Source organism: Theropithecus gelada, chromosome 15 (genome assembly GCF_003255815.1).
Source record: "Theropithecus gelada isolate Dixy chromosome 15, Tgel_1.0, whole genome shotgun sequence".
NCBI lineage: Eukaryota > Metazoa > Chordata > Mammalia > Primates > Cercopithecidae > Theropithecus > Theropithecus gelada.
The window spans coordinates 28878816-28901970 of NC_037683.1; the positions used below are offsets into that span (position 1 = coordinate 28878816).

The 23155-nt window shown below is 37.3% G+C and overlaps 1 protein-coding gene across 6 annotated transcripts in view; it reads left to right on the top strand.

Annotated features, from left to right (window-relative positions):
- The window catches only part of PTBP3 (polypyrimidine tract binding protein 3), a 117149-nt gene that overhangs the window by 88530 nt on the left and 5464 nt on the right, over positions 1 to 23155 (top strand). For all 6 annotated transcript variants that reach the window (XM_025359276.1, XM_025359272.1, XM_025359273.1 and 3 more), the window contains 6 exons: positions 12468 to 12545; positions 15046 to 15185; positions 15773 to 15806; positions 18745 to 18837; positions 19605 to 19821; positions 22976 to 23053. In XM_025359276.1, the coding sequence (XP_025215061.1) occupies positions 12468 to 12545; positions 15046 to 15185; positions 15773 to 15806; positions 18745 to 18837; positions 19605 to 19821; positions 22976 to 23053 (640 nt within the window). The remainder of the gene's footprint in view (positions 1 to 12467; positions 12546 to 15045; positions 15186 to 15772; positions 15807 to 18744; positions 18838 to 19604; positions 19822 to 22975; positions 23054 to 23155) is intronic.

The window sequence follows — 23155 nt, forward strand, 5'->3', positions numbered from 1 at the left end:
TTATTTTCTTGTAGAGACAGAGTCTCACTGTGTTGCCCAGGTTGGACTGTTGGATTTTTGAAAAGATTAGGGAGGATATTTTTTGTAGAATGTCTTTCAATATAGATGTCTGGGTTTTCCTCATCGTTGTATACATTTTTGAGCAGAAATACTACAGAAATAATTTTGTCTTTCCTACCTCATTACATTAGGAGACACATGATGTTAATTTATCCTTTTTCTTGTGGTGTTAGCTTTGATCACTTATTAAAGTGGTCTTGCAGATTTCTTCCCTGTAATGTTACTATTTTACTATTTTTCCCTTTATAACGAATTTACTGATTGAGATGGTAAATACCCTGTTCTTACCACTTTTCACCTTTTCTTTTTCTTTTTCTGTTTTTTTGAGACTGAGTCTGGGTCTGTCGCCCATGCTGGAGTGCAGTGCTGTCATCTCAGCTCACTGCAAGCTCCGCCTCCCGGGTTCACGCCATTCTCCTGCCTCAGCCTCCCGAGTAGCTGGGACTACAGGCACCCGCCACCACGCCTAACTAATTTTTTGTATTTTTAGTAGAGATGGGGTTTCACCATGTTAGCCAGGGTGGTCTTGATCTCCTGACCTCGTGATCCACCTGCCTCTTCCTCCCAAAGTGCTGGGATTACAGGTGTGAGCCATTGCACCCAGCCTACTTTTAAATTTTTCACATCTGTTGCCAGAATTATTTGTTACTCTGATGGTTGCCATGAGGTAATTTGCTAATTCCATCATTTCTTCTACCTTTATTAGCTAGCATTTTATTATAAAGAATGTTTTTCTCAGCTGGGTGCGGTGGCTCACACCTGTAATCCCAGCACTTTGGGAGGCTGAGGCTGGTGGATCACTTGAGGTCGGGAGTTCAAGACCATCCTGGCCAACATGGAGGGGAAGCCCTGTCTCTACTAAAAATACAAAAAGTAGCCAGGCATGGTGGCACGTTCCTGTAGTCCCAGCAAGTAGCAGGGCTGAGGCATGACAATTGCTTGAACCTGGGAGGCGGAGGCTGCAGTGAACCAAGATCCTGCTACTGCACTCCAGCCTGGGCGACAGAGCAAGACTCCATCTCAAAAAAAAAAGTTTTTCTCGACTGAGCATAGTGGCTCACACTTGTAATCCCAGCACTCTGAGAGGATGAGGTTTCTTACCATCGTCACTTTCATTCGTTTATTTCACATCGATAAGGACTCATAGATTCTTATTTTATTCTACAGGTTATATTTCCTACTATCGTTTTTCATTTTATGTTCAAATTGTCCCTGATTTGGCCAGTAGGAGGCCGTTCACACTGGCTCTGTGGCCTTTTGACATGTCACCATCATAATTGGAGCACTCCTTTCTTTCTGGCACTGGATATTTCAGATCTTCTTTACCCAACCTGGTGCTGGAATCAGCCATTTCTTCAGTGAGCCCTAGTTTCTTTTAGGGGAAAATGATATTTAAAAATCAATACCTAAACATTAGATGTGCTCATTGATAATAGGGCATAACTAAATGGACATGACTAGGACGTGTGTCTATGTTTGCTTCATAAATATATATTTCTCTGTGTGTGTGTATTTTAAAAAACAAATTTTAACTGAAAACCCCAATTCCAATCCAGCACGCTTTACAAATTGGTAACTCTCCAAGAATAAGAAATCTGATTCCCATTATCCTTAACATGTTTACCTGTTTGCTCAATCTTATATTACACAGAAGTGGTTTCGGAATTGCAAACACATACTACCAACTTGATTTTTTGTTTGTTTTTGTCTTTGTTTTTGAGGCAGAGTCTCACTCTGCCCAGGCTGGAGTGCAGTGGCACAATCTGGGCTTGCTGCAGCCTTTGCCTCCCAGGTTCAAGCAGTTCTCATGCCTCAGCCTCCTGAGTAGCTGGTACTACAGATGTGCACCACCACACCGGCTAATTTTTTTGTATTTTTTGTAGAGACAGGGTTTTGCCATGTTGGCCAGGCTGGTCTTGAACTCCTGACCTCAAGTGATCTGCCTGCCTCGGCCTCCCAAAGTGCTGGGATTACAGGTGTGAGCCACTGTGCCTGGCCGAGCTTGATACTTACAAGACTTATTTTTCTGGGCATTGCTACATTGGTCTAGTTGTCTCCTTTTGTCATTACCAGAAGTCTGAATCTCTACTAAAATCTTCTTTATCTTACTCTTCTTCAAGACTATCTTGGCAATTTTTGACTATTTGTATTTTTTAAGCATTTTAAGATCAGCTTGTTGAGTTCCAAAAAAAAAAAAAAAAAGGCAGCAGCAGTAGCTCTTGGGGTTTTGATTGGGATTACATTGAATTTACAAATGAGTTAGAAGATAATTGACATCATTATGATAGAATCTTCCAGTCTTTGAACATTGTGCATCTATCCGTTCATTTGGACTTTTTTTTTTTTTTTTTTTTTTTTTTTTGAGACAGGGTTTTGCTCAGTCACTTAGGCTGAAGTGCAGTGGTACAATCATGCTTCACTGCAACCTTGACCTCCAGGCTCAGGCAATCCTCCCACCTCAGCCTCCTGAATAGCCAGGACCACAGGCATACATCACCATGCTCTGCTAATTAAAAAAAATTTTTTTTTTTTTTTGTAGAGATGGGGTCCCTCTATATTACCTAGATTGGTCTAAAACTCCTGGTCTCAAGTGATCTCTGACCTCTGCTTCCCAGAGCACTAGGATTACAGGTGTGAGCCACTGCAGCCTGGATGTTTGTTAATGTCTTTCAGTAAAGTTGGGTGACTTTTCTCCTTAAAGATTTGCACATTTTTTTGTTGAATTTATTCCTGAGAATTTATTTATTTATTTATTTATTTATTTTTTGAGACAGAGTCTTGCTCTATTGCCCAGGCTGGAGTGCAGTGGCGTGATCTCGGCTCACTGCAACCTCCGCCTCCCAGGTTCAAGCAATTCTCCTGCCTCAGCCTCCCGAAGCCGAGAGGCACATGCCACCATGCCTGGCTAATTTTTTGTATTTTTAGTAGAGGGGGTTTTCACAGTGTTAACTAGGATGGTTTTGATCTCCTGACCTCGTGATCCGCCTGTCTCGGCCTCCCAGAGTGCTGGGGTTATAGGTGTGAGCCACCGTGTCCGGCTATTCCTGAGAACTTCTTACTTTTACTTGTATTTTACATGGCATAGTGTGGTGTCTAGGAACCATACTTTTTGTATTCTGATTCTAGACCTATTATTTATGAGCTGTGTAATCTTGGGCAAGTTACTTAACTACTCTGCATTTCTCTTTCTTTCTGTGTGTAATGTGTAACCGTTCTTAACTGGTAGGGTTGTGAAGATTAAATGTGCTCATCATGTACATGAAGAGTTTAAAATGATACCTAACATAAGCCCAGTGTAAGTTTGAAGTATCATTATTGTTTTCTTTTCTAACTGTTGGTAATACAGAAATGCAACATTGTTATCTCTTGATTTCGTAACTCAGAAACCTGATAAACTCTTATGAATTCCAATAATTTGCCTGTGGATTCTTTTTACATTTCAATATACACAATCATATCATCTACAGATAATGTCAGTTTATATCCTTTCTTCTAATCCCTGGGGCTTTTTTATTTTTTGAGACAGAGTCTCGCTCTTTCACCCAGGCTGGAGTCCAGTTGCACAATCTTGGGTCACTGCAACCTCTGCCTTCCGAGTTCAAGCAATTCTCATGCCTCAGCCTCCTGAGTAGCTGGGATTACAGGTGCCTGCCACCACATCTAGCTAATTTTTTGTATTTTTAGTAGAGGTTGGGTTTCACCAGTTTGGCCAGCCTGGTCTCAAATGCCTCACCTCAAGTGATCCACCCACCTTGGCCCCCTAAAGTACTGGGATTACAGACAAGAGTCACCACACCTGGCCTAATCCCTGGGACTTTAATTCTTTTTCTTAATTAAATAAGATAGACCTAACTTCTAAAATTAATATAGAAATGGAAAAAGAAAGCATTTAGAATAGAGCTGCTGAAAACTTTTTTTTTTAAAGCTGTAAGACTTAACATGGAGCTGCAGTAATCAAACCAGTTTGGTAATGTCAGAAGGATAGATATATAGATTAATGGAGCATATTAGAGAGACTAGAAATAGATCCACAGATGTAGTCAATTGATTTTCAACAATGTTGCCAATCTAATCCACTAGGGAAAGGTAAAATCTTTCAGTAAGTGGGTTTTGTACAAGTGGATATTGGTATTGGGGATAAAAAGTATTAACCATTATCCTGTGGCATACTGACAAATTAACTTGAAATGGATCTTAGTCCTGTATGTAAAATTTGTTGTGTGGACCTGTAGTTCCAGCTATTCAGGAGGCCAAGGTGGAAGGATCACTTGAGCCCGGGAGTTCTGGGCTATAATGTTCTGTTCTGATCAGATGTCTGCACTTAAGTTCTGCAGCGATGTCATGACTTCCCAGGAGAGGAGGCCAACAAGGTTGCCTAAGGAGGGATGAACTGGTCCAGGTCAGAAACAGAGGAAGTCACAACTTCCATGTAGATCCGTAGTGGTATTGTGCCTGTGAATAGCCATTGCACTCCAGCCTGGGCAACACCAAGACCTTGTCTCTTAAAAACAAATGCACTTATACTTATAAAATTTCCAGAAGAAGACATAGGAGAAAATCTTTGTAACCTGGAGATATGCAAAGTTTATTAGACCAAGAAAGCACAAATCGTAAAAGGAAATAATTTACGTATTGTACATCATAATTTTAGTGCTCCAGTGTTTGAAAGATACATCAAGAAAACCAAAAGGCAAACATCACTCACTCCAAGTTGGCAAAACCTCTGGCTCCTACCTAGCCTGGTGATTTGTGAAATTTAAAAATGTTGCTGGGTGCGGTGGCCAGCACACCTGTAGTCCCTGTTACATGGGAGGCTGAGGCAGGAGGATTGTTTGAGCTCAGGCTTGAGTGTGCTCTAACCAAGCCTGTGAATAGCTGCTGTACTTCATTTTGGGTAACACAGTCAGACCCCATCTCCAAAAAATATATGAATAAATTAATTAAAATGTGATTTACTGTTAAACACAAATGTTCATAGCAGTTTTATTTATAATAGCCAAAATCTAGAAGTATTCTACTAACAGGTGAATAGATAAAAGTGGTCCTTCTATGCAGTCAAATACTATTCAGCAATAAAAAGGAATAAAGTAGTGATAAAGGCAAAGGGATTATGCTGAACAAGAGAAGCCAGACGGAAAGGAACACCTATTGTATAATTCTGTTTGTATGTATTTCTATAAAATGCAAACTAATCTATAGTGTGAGAAAGATCAGTGGTTGCCCGAGGACAAGGTTTGGAGAGAGATAGATAGCAGAGGGACATGAGAAAATTTTCAGGAATGATGTGAATATTTGTTATCTTGATTGTGATGATAATTTCACATGCTTTAAATATACAGTCATGTGTTCCTTAACCACAGGGATACGTTCTGAGAAACGTGTCATTAGGTGGTTTTGTTGTGTACTTAAACAAACATAGATGTTATAGTCTACTATACACCTAGACTGTATGGCATGTTACCGTAATGAATACTATAGGCAACTATAACATATGATAAGTATTTGTGTATCTAAACATAGAAAGGGTACAGTAAAAATACAGTATAAAAATAAAAATGGTACACCTGTATAGGGCACTTCCCATGAGTAGAGGTTGCAGGACTGAAAGTAATATTTTTCTTTCCTTAATAATAAATTAGCCTTAGCTTGCCCGGGCATGGTGGCTCACACCTGTAATCCCAGCACTTTGGGAGGCCGAGACAAGTGGATCACTTGAGGTTAGGAGTTCGAGACCAGCCTGGCCAACATTGTGAAACCCCATCTGTAATGAAAAATACAAAAATTAGCTGGGCGTGGTGGAGGGCTTCTGTAATCCCAGCTACTCGGGAGGCTGAGGCAGGAGAATTGCTTGAACCCAGGAGGCGGAGTCTGCAGTGAGCCCAGATTGTGCCACTGCACTCCAGCCTGGGTGACAGAGTGAGACTCAGTTTAGAAAAATAATGATAGTAAATTAAATAAATAAAATAACCTTAGCTTACTACAATTTTAACTTTATAAACTTTTTATTTTTAACTTTTGACTCTTTTGTGATAATACTTAGCTTGAAACACAAGCACATTGTGTACAAAATATTTTTTGTTTACAAGGTGTTTAAAAATGTTTTTTCTTCATATCCTTATTCTGTGAACTTTTTTCTATTAAACTTTTTTCAACTTTTAGTTTTTTATTAAAAACTAAGACACATACACACGTTAACCTCAGCCTACGCAAGGTCAGGACTGTCAATATCACTGTCTTCTACTTCTACATCTTGTCCCACTGGAAGGTCTTCAGGGACAGTAACATGCATGAAACTGTCATCTATAATGACAATACATTCTTGTGGAAGACCTCCTGAAGGACCTGCTTGAAGCTGTTTTACAGTTAAGTTTTTTAAAAAAAAACAAGTAGAAGTACACTCTAAAATAACAACAAGATGTATAGTATAGTATAGTATATACTATATAATAAAAGTATAGTATGTATATAAACCAGTAGCATAATTCTTTATTACCAAGTATTATATACTGTACACAATTTTATTTTCTGTACTTTTACTGAGTTTGTTTATACCAGCATCACTACAAACATATGAAGAATATGTTGCACTACAGTGTTACAATGGCTATAACATTACTGAGCAATAGGAATTTTTCAGTTCCATTATAATCATATGGGACCACCATTGTATATGTGGATCGTTATTGACCACTGAGCATGACAGTATATCAAAACTCATCACACTGTACACAGATATACATAATATATTACATACACATGTATATATGTACATTGTATTGTGTGTAAGTTAGAAAAGAAATGAAGTCAAATCATTTTACTCTAATGCTGAGTACCCTCCAAAGGGTACTATTTCTTTCAGAGTGGATGCCCCCATCTTTACATTGGATTACAAGGCCCTGTACCATCTTTTTTTCTTTTTGACAGATCTTTTTTCATGCCCCCCTACTTCATCCTTCTGTCCCTCAATACTAATATCCCTATTGTTTATCAAACATATTAGGTATGTTCCAACCTCCAGATCGTTCCGCTGGTTATTTCTTCTGCCTGGAGTGCTTTTCTTGCAGGTACACTGGGAGAGAGATTTTTCATCTGCCTTCTTTGACCTGTCTTGACAAGCTCTTCCTCAGAACTCTCCTGATCCTTCCTTCCTTCCTTCCCTCCCCCCTCCTCCCTTCCCTTCCCTCTTCCTCTTCCTCTTCTCCCGTCCCATCCCCTCCCTCTCTTCTTTTCTTTTTCTTCTCTCTTTCTTTTCTTTCAACAGATCTCTCTCACTCTGTTACCCAGGCTGGAGTGCAGTGGTTCTATCATGCCTCACTGCAGCTTGGAACTCCTGGACTCAGGCAATCCTTCCACCTCAGCCTCCTGAGTAGCTGGGAATACAGGCAGGCACCACCATGCCTGACTAATTTTAAAATTTTTTGTAGAGAGGGGGTTCTCACTATGTTTTCCAGGCTTCTCTTGAACTCTTGGCCTGAAGTGATCCACCCACCTTGGCCTCCGAAAGTGCTGGGATTCTAGGTGTGAGTCACTATGCCCAGCCTGTTTTTTTCCATAGTAATTGTCACCTTCTTCCATACGATACAGTTAACTTATTGCATATTCTGTGTATTGTTTATTCTGTTTTTAATCTCTATTAAACTTCACCAGGGCAGACTTGGGGAGCAGGATGCCTATTTAGTTTACTAATATTTCCTAATTCCTGAAGCAAAGTAATCATGCAAACAATATTTGTTGAATAAATGTTTATTATTCTGTTTTTTCCACTACTGGTTTGAAGTTTAGCACTGTTTCTGTTTTTATCTAGATTTTTAACTTTCAAACATTTTACCAAAATCTAATGTTAATTAATAGCTGTACCTTTTCTTACATAATAGAAGAATATTAGGACACTTGGACTCCTTTTACCTCCTCCTACTGTGATGTTATTATATTTTTACATTATTTGACTTTAATCTTGCCATTTGTTATCATTGCTTTGTACAATCAGTATTCATTTAGATTAAACCATATATAACTTTAGGTTTTTCGTTCCTTCTTGCAACTCAAGACAGGCCATCTGAAAACACTTATATTCTGCCTGAAAGATACTTTTTAGTATTTCACTTAGGGAAAGGTCTATGGTAACATATTTGAAGTTTTTATTTGTCCCAAAATATTTTTCTTTTGTTATCAATTTTAAGAGTTATTTTTGCTGAGTATAAAGTTCTAGGTTGACAGGTATTTTTTCTTTCAGCATATTAAAGATACCATTCGATGGTATTCTGGTTTCCTTTGTTGCTCTTAGAAAGTCAGTTGTCGGCTGGGCGCAGTGGCGCACGCCTGTAATCTCAGCACTTTGGGAGGCCGAGGCGGGCAGATCACAAGGTCAGGAGATCGAGACCATCCTGGCTAACACAGTGAAACCCTGTCTCCACTAAAAATACAAAAAATTAGCCAGGCGTGGTGACAAGCGCCTGTAGTCCCAGCTACTCGGGAGGCTGAGGCAGGAGAATGGCATGAACCTGGGAGGCAGAGCTTGCAGTGAGCCAAGATTGCGCCACTGCACTCCAGGCTGGGTGACAGAGCGAGACTCTGTCTCTAAAAAAAAAAAAAAAAGAAAGTCAGTTGTCAGGCTAACTACTGCTCTGTTTTTTCTGGCTATTCTTTAGGAATTTTCCTTTTTTTTGGTGTCCTTTTTCTTTTGTGTAGTTTCAGTATGATGTATTTGATGTATTCATTTAAGGATTTATTTTTATTCTAATTGGAGCTCATTGGGCTTCTTGAGTCAGTGAATTGTTTGTTATTTTCAGTGGTTCTAGAAATTATCCTTTCATGTATTTCCCCTTACCACTATTTCTCTCCTCTTTCTGGAGCTTTGATTAGACATGTTATACCCCCATACTGTCCTCAGTGTACCAAACTTACTTTCCTTTCTGGGCTGCATTTGGAATAATTTCTTAGGACCTAACTTTCAGTTCACTGATGACGCTCTTCAACTTGGTTTAATTGTTGTTAAATCGGTCCTGTAATTTTAGATTTTAGCAATTGTAGCTTTCATTTCCAGAAATTTTATTTGGTTCATTTTTAAAAAGTGTCTCCTGTACTACAGATATTTTTTTTGTATGTCTTTTTTCAAACATACTATTTAAATCTTCATCTGCTTAATTTAGTATCTCAGACTTTTTGCAGTTTTCTTTCTGCTTAGATATTTCTGACTTTTTGGGGTTTTTTGTGGGGGAGGGTGAGGATGAGTTACTCACTTTACTTGGAGAATTAATTATGATTGTCCTTTGAGGCTTGGGATTAAGGTGTTTGTTCCTCCAGAGAGAATTTGCTTGCTTGCAACATTAAAGGCTCTATGTTCAGGATCATTTCAACCTAAATTTGCAGCTTGATTTTCCTTTGGACTTCCAAGAAATGTAAATTTGGGCTGTAAAGTTTTGTGAAAGCTTCCTGTCGGTTAGAACTTTTCAGGGACTTTTCTCCCTTCTCTGCTAGTCACGAAGTAAACCTTCCTCATAGTCTTTTGAAGATGGTAGGAATAGAAGATAGGGTAGGTTATTTTCAGCTTATACTGATAGGTTAATGCAGTGAGAGTATCCTGTTGACTTCTCACCATGGGCTAACCTTGGTATTTGCTTCTGGCCTGCTACCCCATGAGCTGATCAAACCAAAGCTCAGTGTCACAGGGTTAGAGTTTGGGCCTAGTTACTCCTTATAATCTTGGCAACTTTTAGGTTTTTTAAAGAAAGTCTTTATACTTGTTCATTGAGCATTTTTCTACAGTAAGGTTGATTTATATTATTCTCCAATTTAGACATTAAGCTTGTTTGTTTAGGATTTTGCTATTTCAAATAACACTGTGATAAACTGATTTCATAGGTTAAAATGTTATGTATTAATTCATATTGCCTTGGTTGCTATCATGGTGGTACATTTTCCAAATGTGAAGAATCTGTTCTTAGTCATTCAGATCCGAAACGTTTTTCTTAAAGGTTTGTGTAATTGCCTCGTTCGGAAATGAAGATATGAATCCATTGTCTAACGGGTTACTTTGCTATATAATGTTTCTGTTTCTGCTCATTTAGGGAGTGTGGATTATATAGACACTTGAAAAATGCATGTTTTATCAAATTTTAGCAAATGTTCTAATTAATCTTATTTTACATGGAAACAGTTATTTAAATTTGGTCTTGATAATTGTTTGCCAGTCCTTTTATGTATTTCTATTGAATGTTCTATGATAGTTATCTCAAAATCTTTCCTAATTTCTCTCAAATCTGCTTGCTAGAGCTCTCTCTCTGCTCACCCTTTCTGTAGCCATCTGTGTTAGCCACTTTGCTGTGCTTAACAACTACTCCCCCTCATCAGTGGTTGATAGAAATTAATGTTTATTTCTCTCCCATGCCTCGGCAGCTGTGAATAAGCTCTTGCTGCCATCCTCCACTTGTCTTTTTTATGTAGGGCCCATGCTAAAGATCACTCCTTTTTGAGACATGGCATTCTTGTGGCAGAGAGTCAAGAATAAGGGAGCAGGTATAAACCTGTAATGCCACTTGAAGGCTCTGTGTGGAAGTAGTAACATGTGTCATTTCCACCTTTCTTCTTTGGGAAAAACATCACATGATCAAGCCCAGTGTGAACTGCATGGAAATGTGTGCTCTTCCACCAGAAGGCATTGCAAGTCATGTTTGGCCAGTTATATAGAAGTGGACAAGTGAATATTGGCAACAATAATACAATATCCACCATCTCTCTCCTTATGTTTAACTTTGTTTTTAGCCTTTCTAGCATAGATGTTCATAATTGCTTGTGTCTATCTTGAGGTCTCTTTGTGAAGTCTTCCTTTGTGCCTTTAATATACTGTTTTCTGTTGTAAAAATGAATCATTTTACCTATGTATGATCTTGAGCTTACTTGTGTGTAAATTTAGCAAAGACAAAATCTTGTCTGTTTTGTTCAGACTCCTCACTAGAATGCTTAGCTCATGATATGCTCACAACATGTATTTGTTGAATGGATTTTACTCCCCCTTCTTACTTCATCAATTATTCTGTCAGTTTCTCTCATTTTTTGAATCTCAATGTCAATTCTCTCTGCTAATTCTATCCCTGCAGTCTCTTGTGACTGTATTTTCTTGAATTACTGTAATTAGTTACATATTGAATAAATTATAGTAAATCTTTTTAATGAAGAAAATAAAATTATATGAGTTTTTAACTCCTGGCAAATAGAGCCTACATACTTGTGCCTATAAATATGGTCATCTCCCTATCATTAAAAAGCAAACTCCCCACTTTGAGGTTTGCAGTCCAACCTCTCACTATTTCTATAATACTGTTGTTTACCTTTTTCATTTCTCATTCTCTGTGCCCTATATTGAAGGTCCTCCCCATCCCCCTTTTGAAACTGTTATTCTGAAGTACTATAATTCCTTGTTTTTTTTTCCTGTTTCTAAGGCTAGTCTCTTTCTCTTTTCTGTAGCATATTCCCTTTCCTTCTATTGCTTAAGTGTGCCTATACCCGCAGGCTGTATCTTTAGCCTTCTTCATTTCTTGTCTCCTGCCATTTTTAGTGGAGCTCTCATTTGTATGACTTTCACATTTATTTCTACACAGGTAATTCACAAATTTATGTGTTTACTTATAATAATCTGACTTTGCTCCCTTATTTCCACTTTTGGCCATTTCTATTTGAATATCTCATCATCATCTCAAATTTGATGTTCCCCCAAACCAAATTAATCATTTGTCTACTAAAACTGACTCTCCATTGGAACTGACTCCCATTTTTGTTGATGATACACAGTCACCAGGCTTCTTAAAGGAAGGAGAAGACCAGCATTTGTTTAGCATTTAGTACACAGTAAATACTGTGCTTCTTTGATTACATAATATCTGGCTAACGTTTTACCTCCAGTGAAAACTTCTCTGACCAGTCACAGCGAATCCTCTGTAATCGCTTCTTATTCCAGTTGTAATATATTTGAATTTGTACCATTCGACCCTCATCATGAATCTCCTATAATTCGTACTTTTAGTTTGTAAGCCTCTCAAAGGCAAGAATTTTAACTCATTTTTTTAAAATCAGCATAGTTACTCCACAGATACAGATTTAATAACATTTAATAAGTAACTGATTTTTCATTATGAAATCTTGCTCTAAATAAGAGAAAGAATCTCAGGCTAGTCCAAAACTAAGTAACAGCTAAACTGTACTCTTGGTCTTTGAACCCAATTGAAAGGGGTTAGCCTTTCGAAGTGGCAGAGGCTCTTAATTTATACATTAAAGATCACTTTTGAACAGATCTTTACTCCGTAACAGAATCTCTTTGTTAGTAATATACTTTCATGGAGCCGTTTTATATTGCTTTCATAACCGTATTTATAGAAGGCAGTGTGTTTACTTTAGCTTCTCTTTCCCATTAGGTGCACCAGGTATAATTTCTTCACCATATGCAGGGGCTGCTGGATTTGCCCCAGCCATTGGATTTCCTCAAGCTACAGGTGATTCTTTTAAGTTGGATTTGAAATGACTTTTAATGAAGTTGTATATTTCCTGGGAACTTATCAAGATGAAGAATGTTACTATATTTGAAGAATTTACCATAAAGCATTACACATATCAGCTGTAGAAGTGTAGTGATTTGTATGATACATAGCTTCCTTGTTATTTACAAATTATTCTCTCTGGTCCCATTCTTAATTCCAATAATCCATTATGTGTTCTGCATCATTTTTGTTTGCTTTTGGCACAAATAACTGTAGGCTAACTACATGAAATAACCTTAGATTTGCCTTTCCAGTTGTTAATATAAAATGTTTAAGTTGCTTCTGTCTTTACTGATAAGCTTATCAATTATGTGTTGAACAGACCTGTCTTATCTTTGTGCCTTCAATGCCTTTGACAGTACTCAACAAATATACAGTCATACTATACATTCATTATTCATCTTCAGAAAACCTTTTGTCATTAATGGGTTTTGAAGATTACCATAGAGGGGTATGCATGCTGTTTATTTCAGGGGATGTATGTTTTGTCTCTAGCTAATAGAGATAATTAAGAGATAGGAGTTGATTAATACTTTGATAATGACTCCCATTATTTTCCAAATAGTAAGCAAAATGAATTTGATTAGGGCATCTAAAGAAAACACTGAGGTTGGTGATTAGGGGAATGACAGAGTGGTAAGCCTATTCCATGTATTTCCACCTTAAACTGATTCGTGACCGTAACTACATTTTAAATTGCAACATAGCTGCTTTCTGGCAGTAATCTTTATATTCTAACCTTTGAATTCTGGGAATTTTAACTATTCTCTCTTTCTCTCTTTATTTTTTTTTTTGTTGTTGTTGTGAGACAGAATCTCGCTCTGTCGCCTAGGCTGGAATGCAGTGGCGCAATCTCGGCTTACTGCAACCTTCACTTCCTGGGTTCAAACGATTCTCATGCCTCAACCTTCTGAGTGGCTGGGACTAGTAGCTGGGACTAGACGTGCATGCCACCACGCCCAGCTAATTTTTGTATTTTTAGTAGAGATGGGGTTTTGCCATGTTGGCCAGGCTGTTCTCAAACTCCTGACCTCAAGTGATCAGCCTGCCTCAGCCTCCCAAAGTGCTGGGATTAAAGGGTGAGCCACTGCACCCAGCCAGTAACTACTCTCTTTTTGATGGAGAGGATGGAGTTAACAGAAAGAGTGATATGAAAGTTGAGGTTTTAAATTTTACCATCTTGGTGGTTTTTAGTGTATCTTAACATATATTTAATTAAGTGAATATTCTACCTGTCATATTAAAAATATAGTTTTATTTATTTGAAGCTCCTCCAAGTTTAATAATTGGTGGACATTTTGATATGTTTTCCCTCATTTTGGATATTTCTTTTAGATATACTCTTTGTATAAATATTAATATTAAGAAAGACGAAAAGTGAATAAAAGAGGGCTTCTGACTTGAGAAGACTTTTAAGCTGATAGAAGATAAACACACACACACACATCCTACAGTGTAGCTGAACTGTGCTCTTAGCTCATGTATAACAGACATACAAACAGCAAAAGTTATGCAAAAGTGTCAGGGTTGGACTGCTGGGGCATGGGAATATGTCATGTGAGGGCTATTGATTTTGTGCAATAGTATTCAGCCTGGGAATGTGGTCTGCACAGTTTTAAAATTCAGCAGTATGGATGATGGTAGTTATGACCTTCTTAGATTGTCAAGCAGAATAGGCTGAATGTAAAATATATTATAATTTAATTACATGATATGTGGTAAAGTGGCCAGACTGTTTATTTTAAAGAATCATTAAATTAAAGAATTGGTTCATTTTGCATAAACTAGAAGTTTTACCTTAGACAGTTTTTAAGCTGAGAACACAATATAGTGGGAAAGTGTGCTGTTTTAAGTATAGTGTCAGTATTCTGGTGTTACTGAGCTTTCAGTATTTCCATAATACCTAGAGAAGTAGAGAGCTCAGAACATTTCTGCTACAAAAGAATATTGAATTTTGTAAATTTCTATTTTGGTCAAAATAGTATTTATATAGCATTTTATACAGTCACAAAATGTTTTTCCCGTATAAAATGTCATATAGCACTACCTAGCATGCATGTTTTTGACTTCTGCTGAAGGACTTTAAAAAAATACACATCTGATTTTATGGTAGAAGTCAGTATGAATGAGGATATATCTATTGTAAGAAACAGAGGGAGTGTTTGTAGTTGACAGACCCTCTGAAAAGCCTAACAGCGTTAGGCCCAGTGAGTTCAGTTACTCTGCAGAGTACTGTGTGAATAATAGAGCACTAAGTATAATAATGTCTACAGATGAGGAGCTCAGCTTGCAGACAGACTGTGCAGGGCAGAAAACTGGCCTTCAGTATCTTTATGGTAGCTGTGACACATTTTCTTTCTGTATTTTTCCTTTCCTCTTTATTTACTTAAATTCTATCAAGTGTTACAATTCTTCAAATAATTAGAATATGAAATGCTTCTGGTATTTTTAAAAGGTCTATCAGTTCCAGCTGTTCCTGGAGCTCTTGGTCCTCTCACAATCACCTCCTCTGCTGTCACTGGAAGGATGGCCATTCCTGGGGCTAGTGGTATACCAGGAAATTCTGTTCTACTCGTCACGAATCTCAATCCTGATGTGAGTTGAAAAGTATTATATGTAAATAGTCTTTCAGGAGAAGGTATGGTAGCGCTTTTTTCTTTCTTTTCTTTCTTTTTTATTTTTATTTTTTTTGAGAAAGGGTTTCACTCTTTCACTCAGGCTCAAGTGTGGTGCTGCAGTCACTCACTGCGACCTCTGCTTCCTGGGCTCAAGTGATCCTCCCACCTCAGGCTCTCAAGTAGCCAGGACTACAGGCGCCCACTACCACACCTGGCTAATTTTTTTATTATTATTATTCTTTTGTAGAAACAGGATCTTGCTGTGTTGCCCAGGCTGGTCTCGAGTTCCTGGGCTCAAGCGATCCACCCACCTCAGCCTCCCAAAGTGCTGGGATTACAGGTGTGAGCCACCATGCCCAGCCATGGTAACTTCTGATCCAGGGTTGTATTCAAATTAAAATGCTTAAGTTTGTTTTAAGAACTTGTATTAAAATTCATCACTAGTATATACAGAAGAAGCATATAAAACCATGCTTTAAAATAAAAACAACTGTCATTACAGTATAAACTTATTTTCAATTTTTCCTTAAATTATTGTCAGACACTTATTTTGTGTTTTTACAGCTTATCACACCACATGGGCTTTTTATCCTATTTGGTAAGTTCATTTTTGCTATTTTAATATTGTCTACAGGTGTGAATTAAGCACATTTCACTTATTTAGTAATATTTATTAATTACTTCTATGTGCCAAGTATTGTGTTGACACTGAGGATAAAACAGTGAATAAGACTTAGTAAGTAGTAAGTAGCACATAAACTGAAATACATTTATAATATGGGAAATAGAGATTTTGTAAAGGGAGTGTAATGCAGGGAGACCTAACCTAGCAGAGGGACTCAATAGAAATGATAGTTAAACTGACTTGTTAAACATGAGTGAGAATCAGCCAGGCAGAAAGTGGGGGCAGTGTCTTCACAGAGGAGGGGAGAAGGGAGAGATGGGTCCTGGTACATGGAAGTGAAGGAAGCCCAGTGGTGAGCATAGGCGAGCATAACAGAGACCTGGTAAAGGTGGACAGCCGCATGGGGTCAAAATCGTGAAGAGCTGTTGAAAGCTTTTTTAAGGAGTTTGGCTTTTACCTAAGAACAATCGGAAGCCATTGAACAGTTTTAAGGGAAGAGAGAAGAGAGTGGCATAGTGCGATTCAGGTTTTTAAAATAGTCTCCAAACTTTCTAACAGCGTGGAAATACGAGAACAATGAAATAAGCAATATTTACTATTTTAAAGATTTTTATTAATGAGTTTATTTTTCCATAAAAAGATTAACATTTAATGAACAGTATGATTTAATATGCTTTGATATTATTAAAAATCCTTGTTTTCATTTTGATTCAGTATTCCAAGGGTAGATTATTTTACTACTTGATTTTAATGTTTGTCATAGCTGAAGAAGATAAATCATAAAGATATATAATCTAAATGCAGGGGTTTCATTATTGCTGTACTTCAATAATTATTTCATTAATTTTTTCATGTAATCCACCAATGTTTGTCATGTTTTATCTAGAAAAGTTAGATTTTTTCCTCTTAAATCAGTGGATCTTGAAAACTGTTATATTTGAATATGTCTAACAAATAGAGTTAAAACTCACTGGTATGCTTCATTTGTAAGATTTTTTAAATAAGATAGAAAATTGTTTCCAAATTTTTTGAATGTGATAGTTTTAGAGACAGGATCTCACTCTGTTGCCCAGGCTGGAGCGCAAAGGCGTGATCATAGCTCACTGTAGTCTCAAACTCTTGGGCTCAAGCAATCCTCCTCCCTCAGCCTTCCGAGTAGCTAGGATTATAAGTGCAAGCCACAGCACCTGGCTGATAGGTTTTCTTTAATGGAATTTTTTGAGATGTAATTTACAACCATACAGTTTACATGCTTTGGATTTACAACTCAAAAGATTTTTAGTAAATTCACAGTTGTGTGGCTATCACCACAGTCCAATTTTAGAAAATTTTCATTGCCCCAAAGAAATTCCTCATGCTCATTTGCAGTCACTATAAAACTTTTTATTAATGATTGATGTGTGTAATTTTCAGTAATAAAATCATGTATTAATAATACATTTTAATATGACTCTTTTCTAACCAAAGCATGTTTCATACTAAAAGTAGTTAATTTCTCACTCATTTAATAAACAGCTGGGTGCAGTAGCTCATGCCTGTAATCCCAACACTTTGGGAGGCCAAGGCGGGAGGATTGGATTGTTTGAGACCAACCTGGGCCAGATAGTTGGACCCCATCTCTACAAAAAATAAACATCCACATTTTGTAAAACAAATTGTGTATGTTTAGTTTTTAAAGCATAGTTATGTCACCATCTAGTTATTTCTGAGAAGGGTAGCAAATTCGGAATACTTGTCTCTGTTTTAAATTTTTAAAGTGCCGTTAGTATGATAATGATGCAGCTAGCAACTATTGAAAGATCTTTTTTTTTTTGAGACAGAGTCTTTCTGTCACCCAGGCTGGAGTACAGTGGCACAATCTTGGCTCACTGCAACCTCCACCTCCCAGGTTCAAGTACTTTTCCCACCTCAGCCTCCTGAGTAGCTGGGACTGCAGGTGTGCGCCACCATGCCTGGATAAGTTTTGTATTTTTTGGTAGAGACGAGGTTTCACCGTGTTGGCCAGGCTGGTCTCAAACTCCTGACCTCAAGTGATTCACCCACCTCAGCCTCCCAAAGTACTGGGATTACAGGTGTGAGCCACTGTGCCCTGCTGAAAGATCTTATTTTTATAAGATTGATGATACTCTGTAGCACATAAACTGAAATATATTGTAATACACTGAATGAATAAATCAAGTGAGACTGGAATTGACAACTAAAACCTGTTGGCTTTAATTTTATCTATATATTAAAAATTCAAAAACTGTGGTTTGTTTATATTGGTTTTATATATAAGCAGAGTAGTATAGATAAGAGTTGGATTATTATCTTTCCATACCCCAGTGAATCATTTTACCCGTCTTTTAGGATACGCGACCCACTTTGGGGAACACTAGGGTAGAAAAATCAAGGGTAATAAGATCATTTAGAATCAATTAGGTTGTGGTAGTCCCGGTATGAAATGGTGTTGATAGCTTTGATGGTAGTGAGGATTGGGAGAGGTGGAAAAATGTGAGAGATATTTTACACCATAGAATCAATGGGTGCTGGTGATTGATTGGGTGGGTGTGAGGGTTTGAGCAAAGGAAGAAGTCAGAAGATGACTCCCAGGTGTCTGACTGGAGCAACTGTGTGAATGATGGTATTTATCTACAGCCTTAGTGAATACTGGGAGTGGGGAGAGGAAAGGGGGGATGAATCATTTTGGGACGTAATAAGTTTAGAGTGTTTATGGGTTGTCCAAGTGAAAAAGAGTAAGTACATGAATAGATCTGGAACTTGGAAGAGATAAAAATTTGCAAGTGTATATATGGAATTGCCAAGGGAGAGTATATAGTATAAGAAATGCCTTCTTTAAGTGTATTAGTAAAATTGATTAAACACAACACAGTCAGACATTAAACACAGTATTTTGTTTTGTTTTAATTAGGAGTCTATGGTGATGTACATCGAGTGAAGATTATGTTTAATAAGAAAGAAAATGCCTTGGTTCAGATGGCAGATGCAAATCAAGCTCAGCTAGGTACTAATGATTAATAATTAATAATAATGCGAACTTGCCCCTTCTGTTGCCCCTTCTGTGTGTGAATTTTCCTTCAAAATAAACAAACACAACTATAGTAGGAATATGATTTTGTAAAAGAACACCTCCTTGTGATAATGCCTTCATAAAGCATCTGTCTATATGTTAAGATTAAAAAATATTCATTACTCTTTTAAGTCTGAAGTTCATTTGTCTACTTGAACATATTGTTAATGTCTAGAGCTTTGACCCTAGGGTTTTTCCATTAAGTTTAATAAGCATGATTTGTTTTATTTATTTTATTTATTTCTTTTCCTTCCAAATTAAGTTTTCTGTAACCATTGAGTGGCTTAAAAGTTTGGGCAAACTTTGTAATGATGATGCAAGAAAGGGTTCAATGGCTTCACTGTTAAAAAAGCTGTAAAGTTTTACTCAAAATTTCTTATAAAAATGCCTTGCTTGAGACAAAACTAATATATTCAGTAACCATTTCATGAATGCTTACTGTGTTCCAGGCACTCTGAAACTTCATAGCACTCTGCTCAGAAAATATTTTTTGTTTGTTTTAAATTGCTTTTCTTATAATAAAATAAAGTCATTTAACATATTTCCTTAAGGGTTTTGGGGTTTTGAAACCCTTTTCACCCTCAAACTGGCAATACAGTTTTAAATAACTACATAAAGATAGTTTATGGTAATGTTGACAGATATTACTGAGAAATCTATCCTAATACTCGAACTTTAAAAATTTTCTTCCCATGCGCTAGCAATGAACCATCTAAGTGGTCAGAGACTTTATGGGAAAGTGCTTCGTGCTACACTGTCCAAACATCAAGCAGTACAGCTTCCTCGAGAGGGACAAGAAGACCAAGGTCTGACTAAGGATTTCAGCAATAGTCCTTTGCATCGCTTTAAAAAGCCGGGCTCTAAAAACTTCCAGAATATCTTTCCACCATCAGCCACTCTGCATCTTTCCAACATTCCGTATGTACCTAATAAGTTATTAATCACTTAGATTATTAATAATCTACAGTATGTGATTTGGGAGAGGTTAAAACCTCTGAAATTGTTCTAACCTAACAGTTGTCCTGGTCTTTATTTGCCATCATGCCTTCAGAAGGTTATCTCCAATCCTACACTCTAAAATAGAAAGATACCTGTTTTAAAATTTTATTTCCAAATGGAGAATTCACAACTAGTTATTTTTCAGTTATAAAAAAGTCATAAAAATAATTTTAGGCAGAAGTATTCCATTGGCACATATTTGTCCATCCCTTTGAAGAAGTAATGACTCTTATGTTAACCAATATAACAAAATCAAATAAATTGTGTATCTAAGAATTTGGTAAAAATGGATTTTGTACTTTTTATCTACAAGCTGTAAAGCCATAGATATGTTAATTACTTAAAAGCTAAAAGTTATTTTCCTGTAGCCACTGTACAGGTCTCTTTATTAACCAGTGTTGTATGTATGCTTTAGTTATCTTCAAACTCAGGGATTGACAACCTGTAGCCTGTGGCTGTTTTTATATGGCCTATGAGCTAAGAATGATTTTTACATTTTAAAATGGAAGCAAAATATTTTGTGATATGAGAAAATTATATAAAATTCAAATTTCACCTTTTATAAAGTTTCATGTAATATAGCTGTACTCATTCACTTCCATGTTATTTATGGCTGCTTTTGAGCTACAGCAGCAAAACTGATTAGTTACAGCAGAGATGATATGGCCCATACAGCCTAAGATATTTACTGTCTGGCCCTTTAAAGAAAATACTTGGCAATCTCTGTCCTAATTGTTAAAGTCCTTAATCTACAAAAATGGCAGTTTTGTTCATGGACTTTGGAAATTGTTAAAACAACAACAAAAAAATGGCAGTTTTGTATAATTTGAACTAATACATAAAGGGGGATAAGCTTTGGAAAAAAGATAAAAGCTGCGGGGGATGTGTGTGTATGTGTGTAAAAATTGAAAAACTTGAAGGTGTAGAGAGGGGTGAAGTCTGGAACATTATTGAGAATGAGAATGGGAAGTGAATAGGAATAGAGAATAATTATTCAGAAGAATGTGAATATCCAGCCTCCCTGCTGGTCTCCAGTTAGGCTACATGGAGAAACCTTGAATCCAAGTTGGGCAATGGATCAAACCTCATACCAGCCAGGAAACTGGTAGAGTCAAGGGAAAAAAAAAAAAAAGTAGATTACATGGACCAAGAAATTTAGCAGCTCGTTACTGTGGAGTGTAGGGTAAATGGACAACAATTAGATACTGAGGCAGGCACCTGTCATCATTAGCTTTTAATTTTTTTTAATTAATAGATTTTTTTTGAGACAGAGTCTCCCTCTGTTGCCCAGGCTGTAGTGCAGTGATATGATCTCAGCTCACTGCATCCTCTGCCTCCCAGTCTCAAGTGATCTTCCCACTTCAGCTTTCCAAGTAGCTGGAACTACAGGTGTAGGCATGCCCAGCTAATTTTTTGCATTTTTTTGTAGAGACAGTTTCACCATCTGCCCAGGCAGATCTCTAACTCCTGAGCTCAAGCAATCTGCCTCCCACAGTGTTGGGATTAGAGACATGAACCACTGTGCCCAGCTTTGTTGTTAGCTTTTTAAATATATCACATCATGCAGGAGCTGGACTCTAGTTGCAACCTACAGAGGACATGTAGGAAGGAGAGGAAAGGATATTAATATTCTTTCAAGTTCTGGGTACTGTACTGGTGCTTTACACATGTTGCTTCATTTAATCTCCATAACAACCTTTTTTAAAAAACATTGTGATAAAATACACATAATGTAAAAATTACAGTTTTAACTATTTTTAAGTGTACAGTCCAGTATACATTCACATTAAGTACTTTACACATTATTTTGCAACTGTCACCTCTGTCCCTCTGTAGAACCTTTTCATCATCCCAAACTGAAACTCTGTACCCATTAAGCAGTAACCACCTTTTTCCTCCTAACTCCCAGCTCCTGGTATCCACTATTCCATGTTGTTGTTGGCATTATTATCCATAATAACCTTTGAAGTAAGGTCAGTATTTTCATTGTATTAATGAAACTGAGATTTAGGTTAAATAATTTACTCAAAGTGATATACAAGTGAGTGAGGAATAGAACATGAACTCAGGTCTGTCTTCCTACAGAACTAATGATTGTTCTGCCATACTGTCCTCGTTGGCAGTTGTGAGATGAATCTACTTTTAGTCAGTTGATAGACCACTATATTAGTTATGTATGGCTGTGTAACACATCACCCCAAACTTAACAACTTAACGCAGTAGTAAATGTGTATTATCTCATACTGTTACTGCGAGTCAGGAATCTAGAAGTGGCTTAGCTGGGTGGCTTTGGCTGAGTCTGTCATAAGGTTGCAATCAAGATGCGAGGCAAGGATGTGGTCATCTGGAGGTAGAGGATCCATTTCCAAAATGGCTTAGTCGTGTGCATGTTTGTTGACCAAAGGCCCCAGTTCCTTGTCATGAGGACTTTTCCATAATGTCTTGATGGTGTCCTTCCAAAGCTGATGATTCAGGAGAGGACATAGTGGAAACCACAATGTCTCTCGGCTTCAGAAGTCACACATTGTCATTTCTACAGTATCCTAAGTGTTTACAGAGGATACCTCTGTTTTCTATGGGAGGGGAATAAACAAGGGCATGAATATAAGCAGGCAGGAATAATTGGGGGCCACCTTAGAGCCTGGCAGCCACATACATTCAGAATTACCCTGCAAACAGTTGAAAATGTGGAACTCCAGACTGTAGCAGACAAGTCAGAGCTGGGAAGCTTTGGAAGTACTACAGTTGATTACTGAAGCCAGTGGTATGACTAATAAGAATAAATATAGATTCCAGGCTCAGCTACATTTAAAAGAAAAAAGAATATAGAAAGATTTTTCTTGCCCTTTATATACCTGCGCATGTCTTTTGCAAGGATTGAGACAAAATTCCATTGCTTGAGGATACATGTCAGTTTTTGAACATCTTTCAGGGAACTTCCAAATCAAGTCTTTGTCATATGGTTTAGTAATTCTGTTTGAAATGTACTTTAGAGATTTGATGATTGCAAGAGTTAATCTGCTTCACTTGAGAATGGGGCCCAGGTAGTTGACTCCCTCTGATGTTTTCACAGCCCTTCTGTTACAGTGGATGATCTGAAGAACCTTTTCATAGAAGCTGGATGTTCAGTGAAGGCTTTTAAATTCTTTCAGTAAGTCTTTGCTTTCAAGAAATACATTAAAATTATTTAATATGGTATGCAAATTTTAAAGGTAGTTCAGTGAAGTCTTCTGATGGGGGAAGGAGTTTGGAA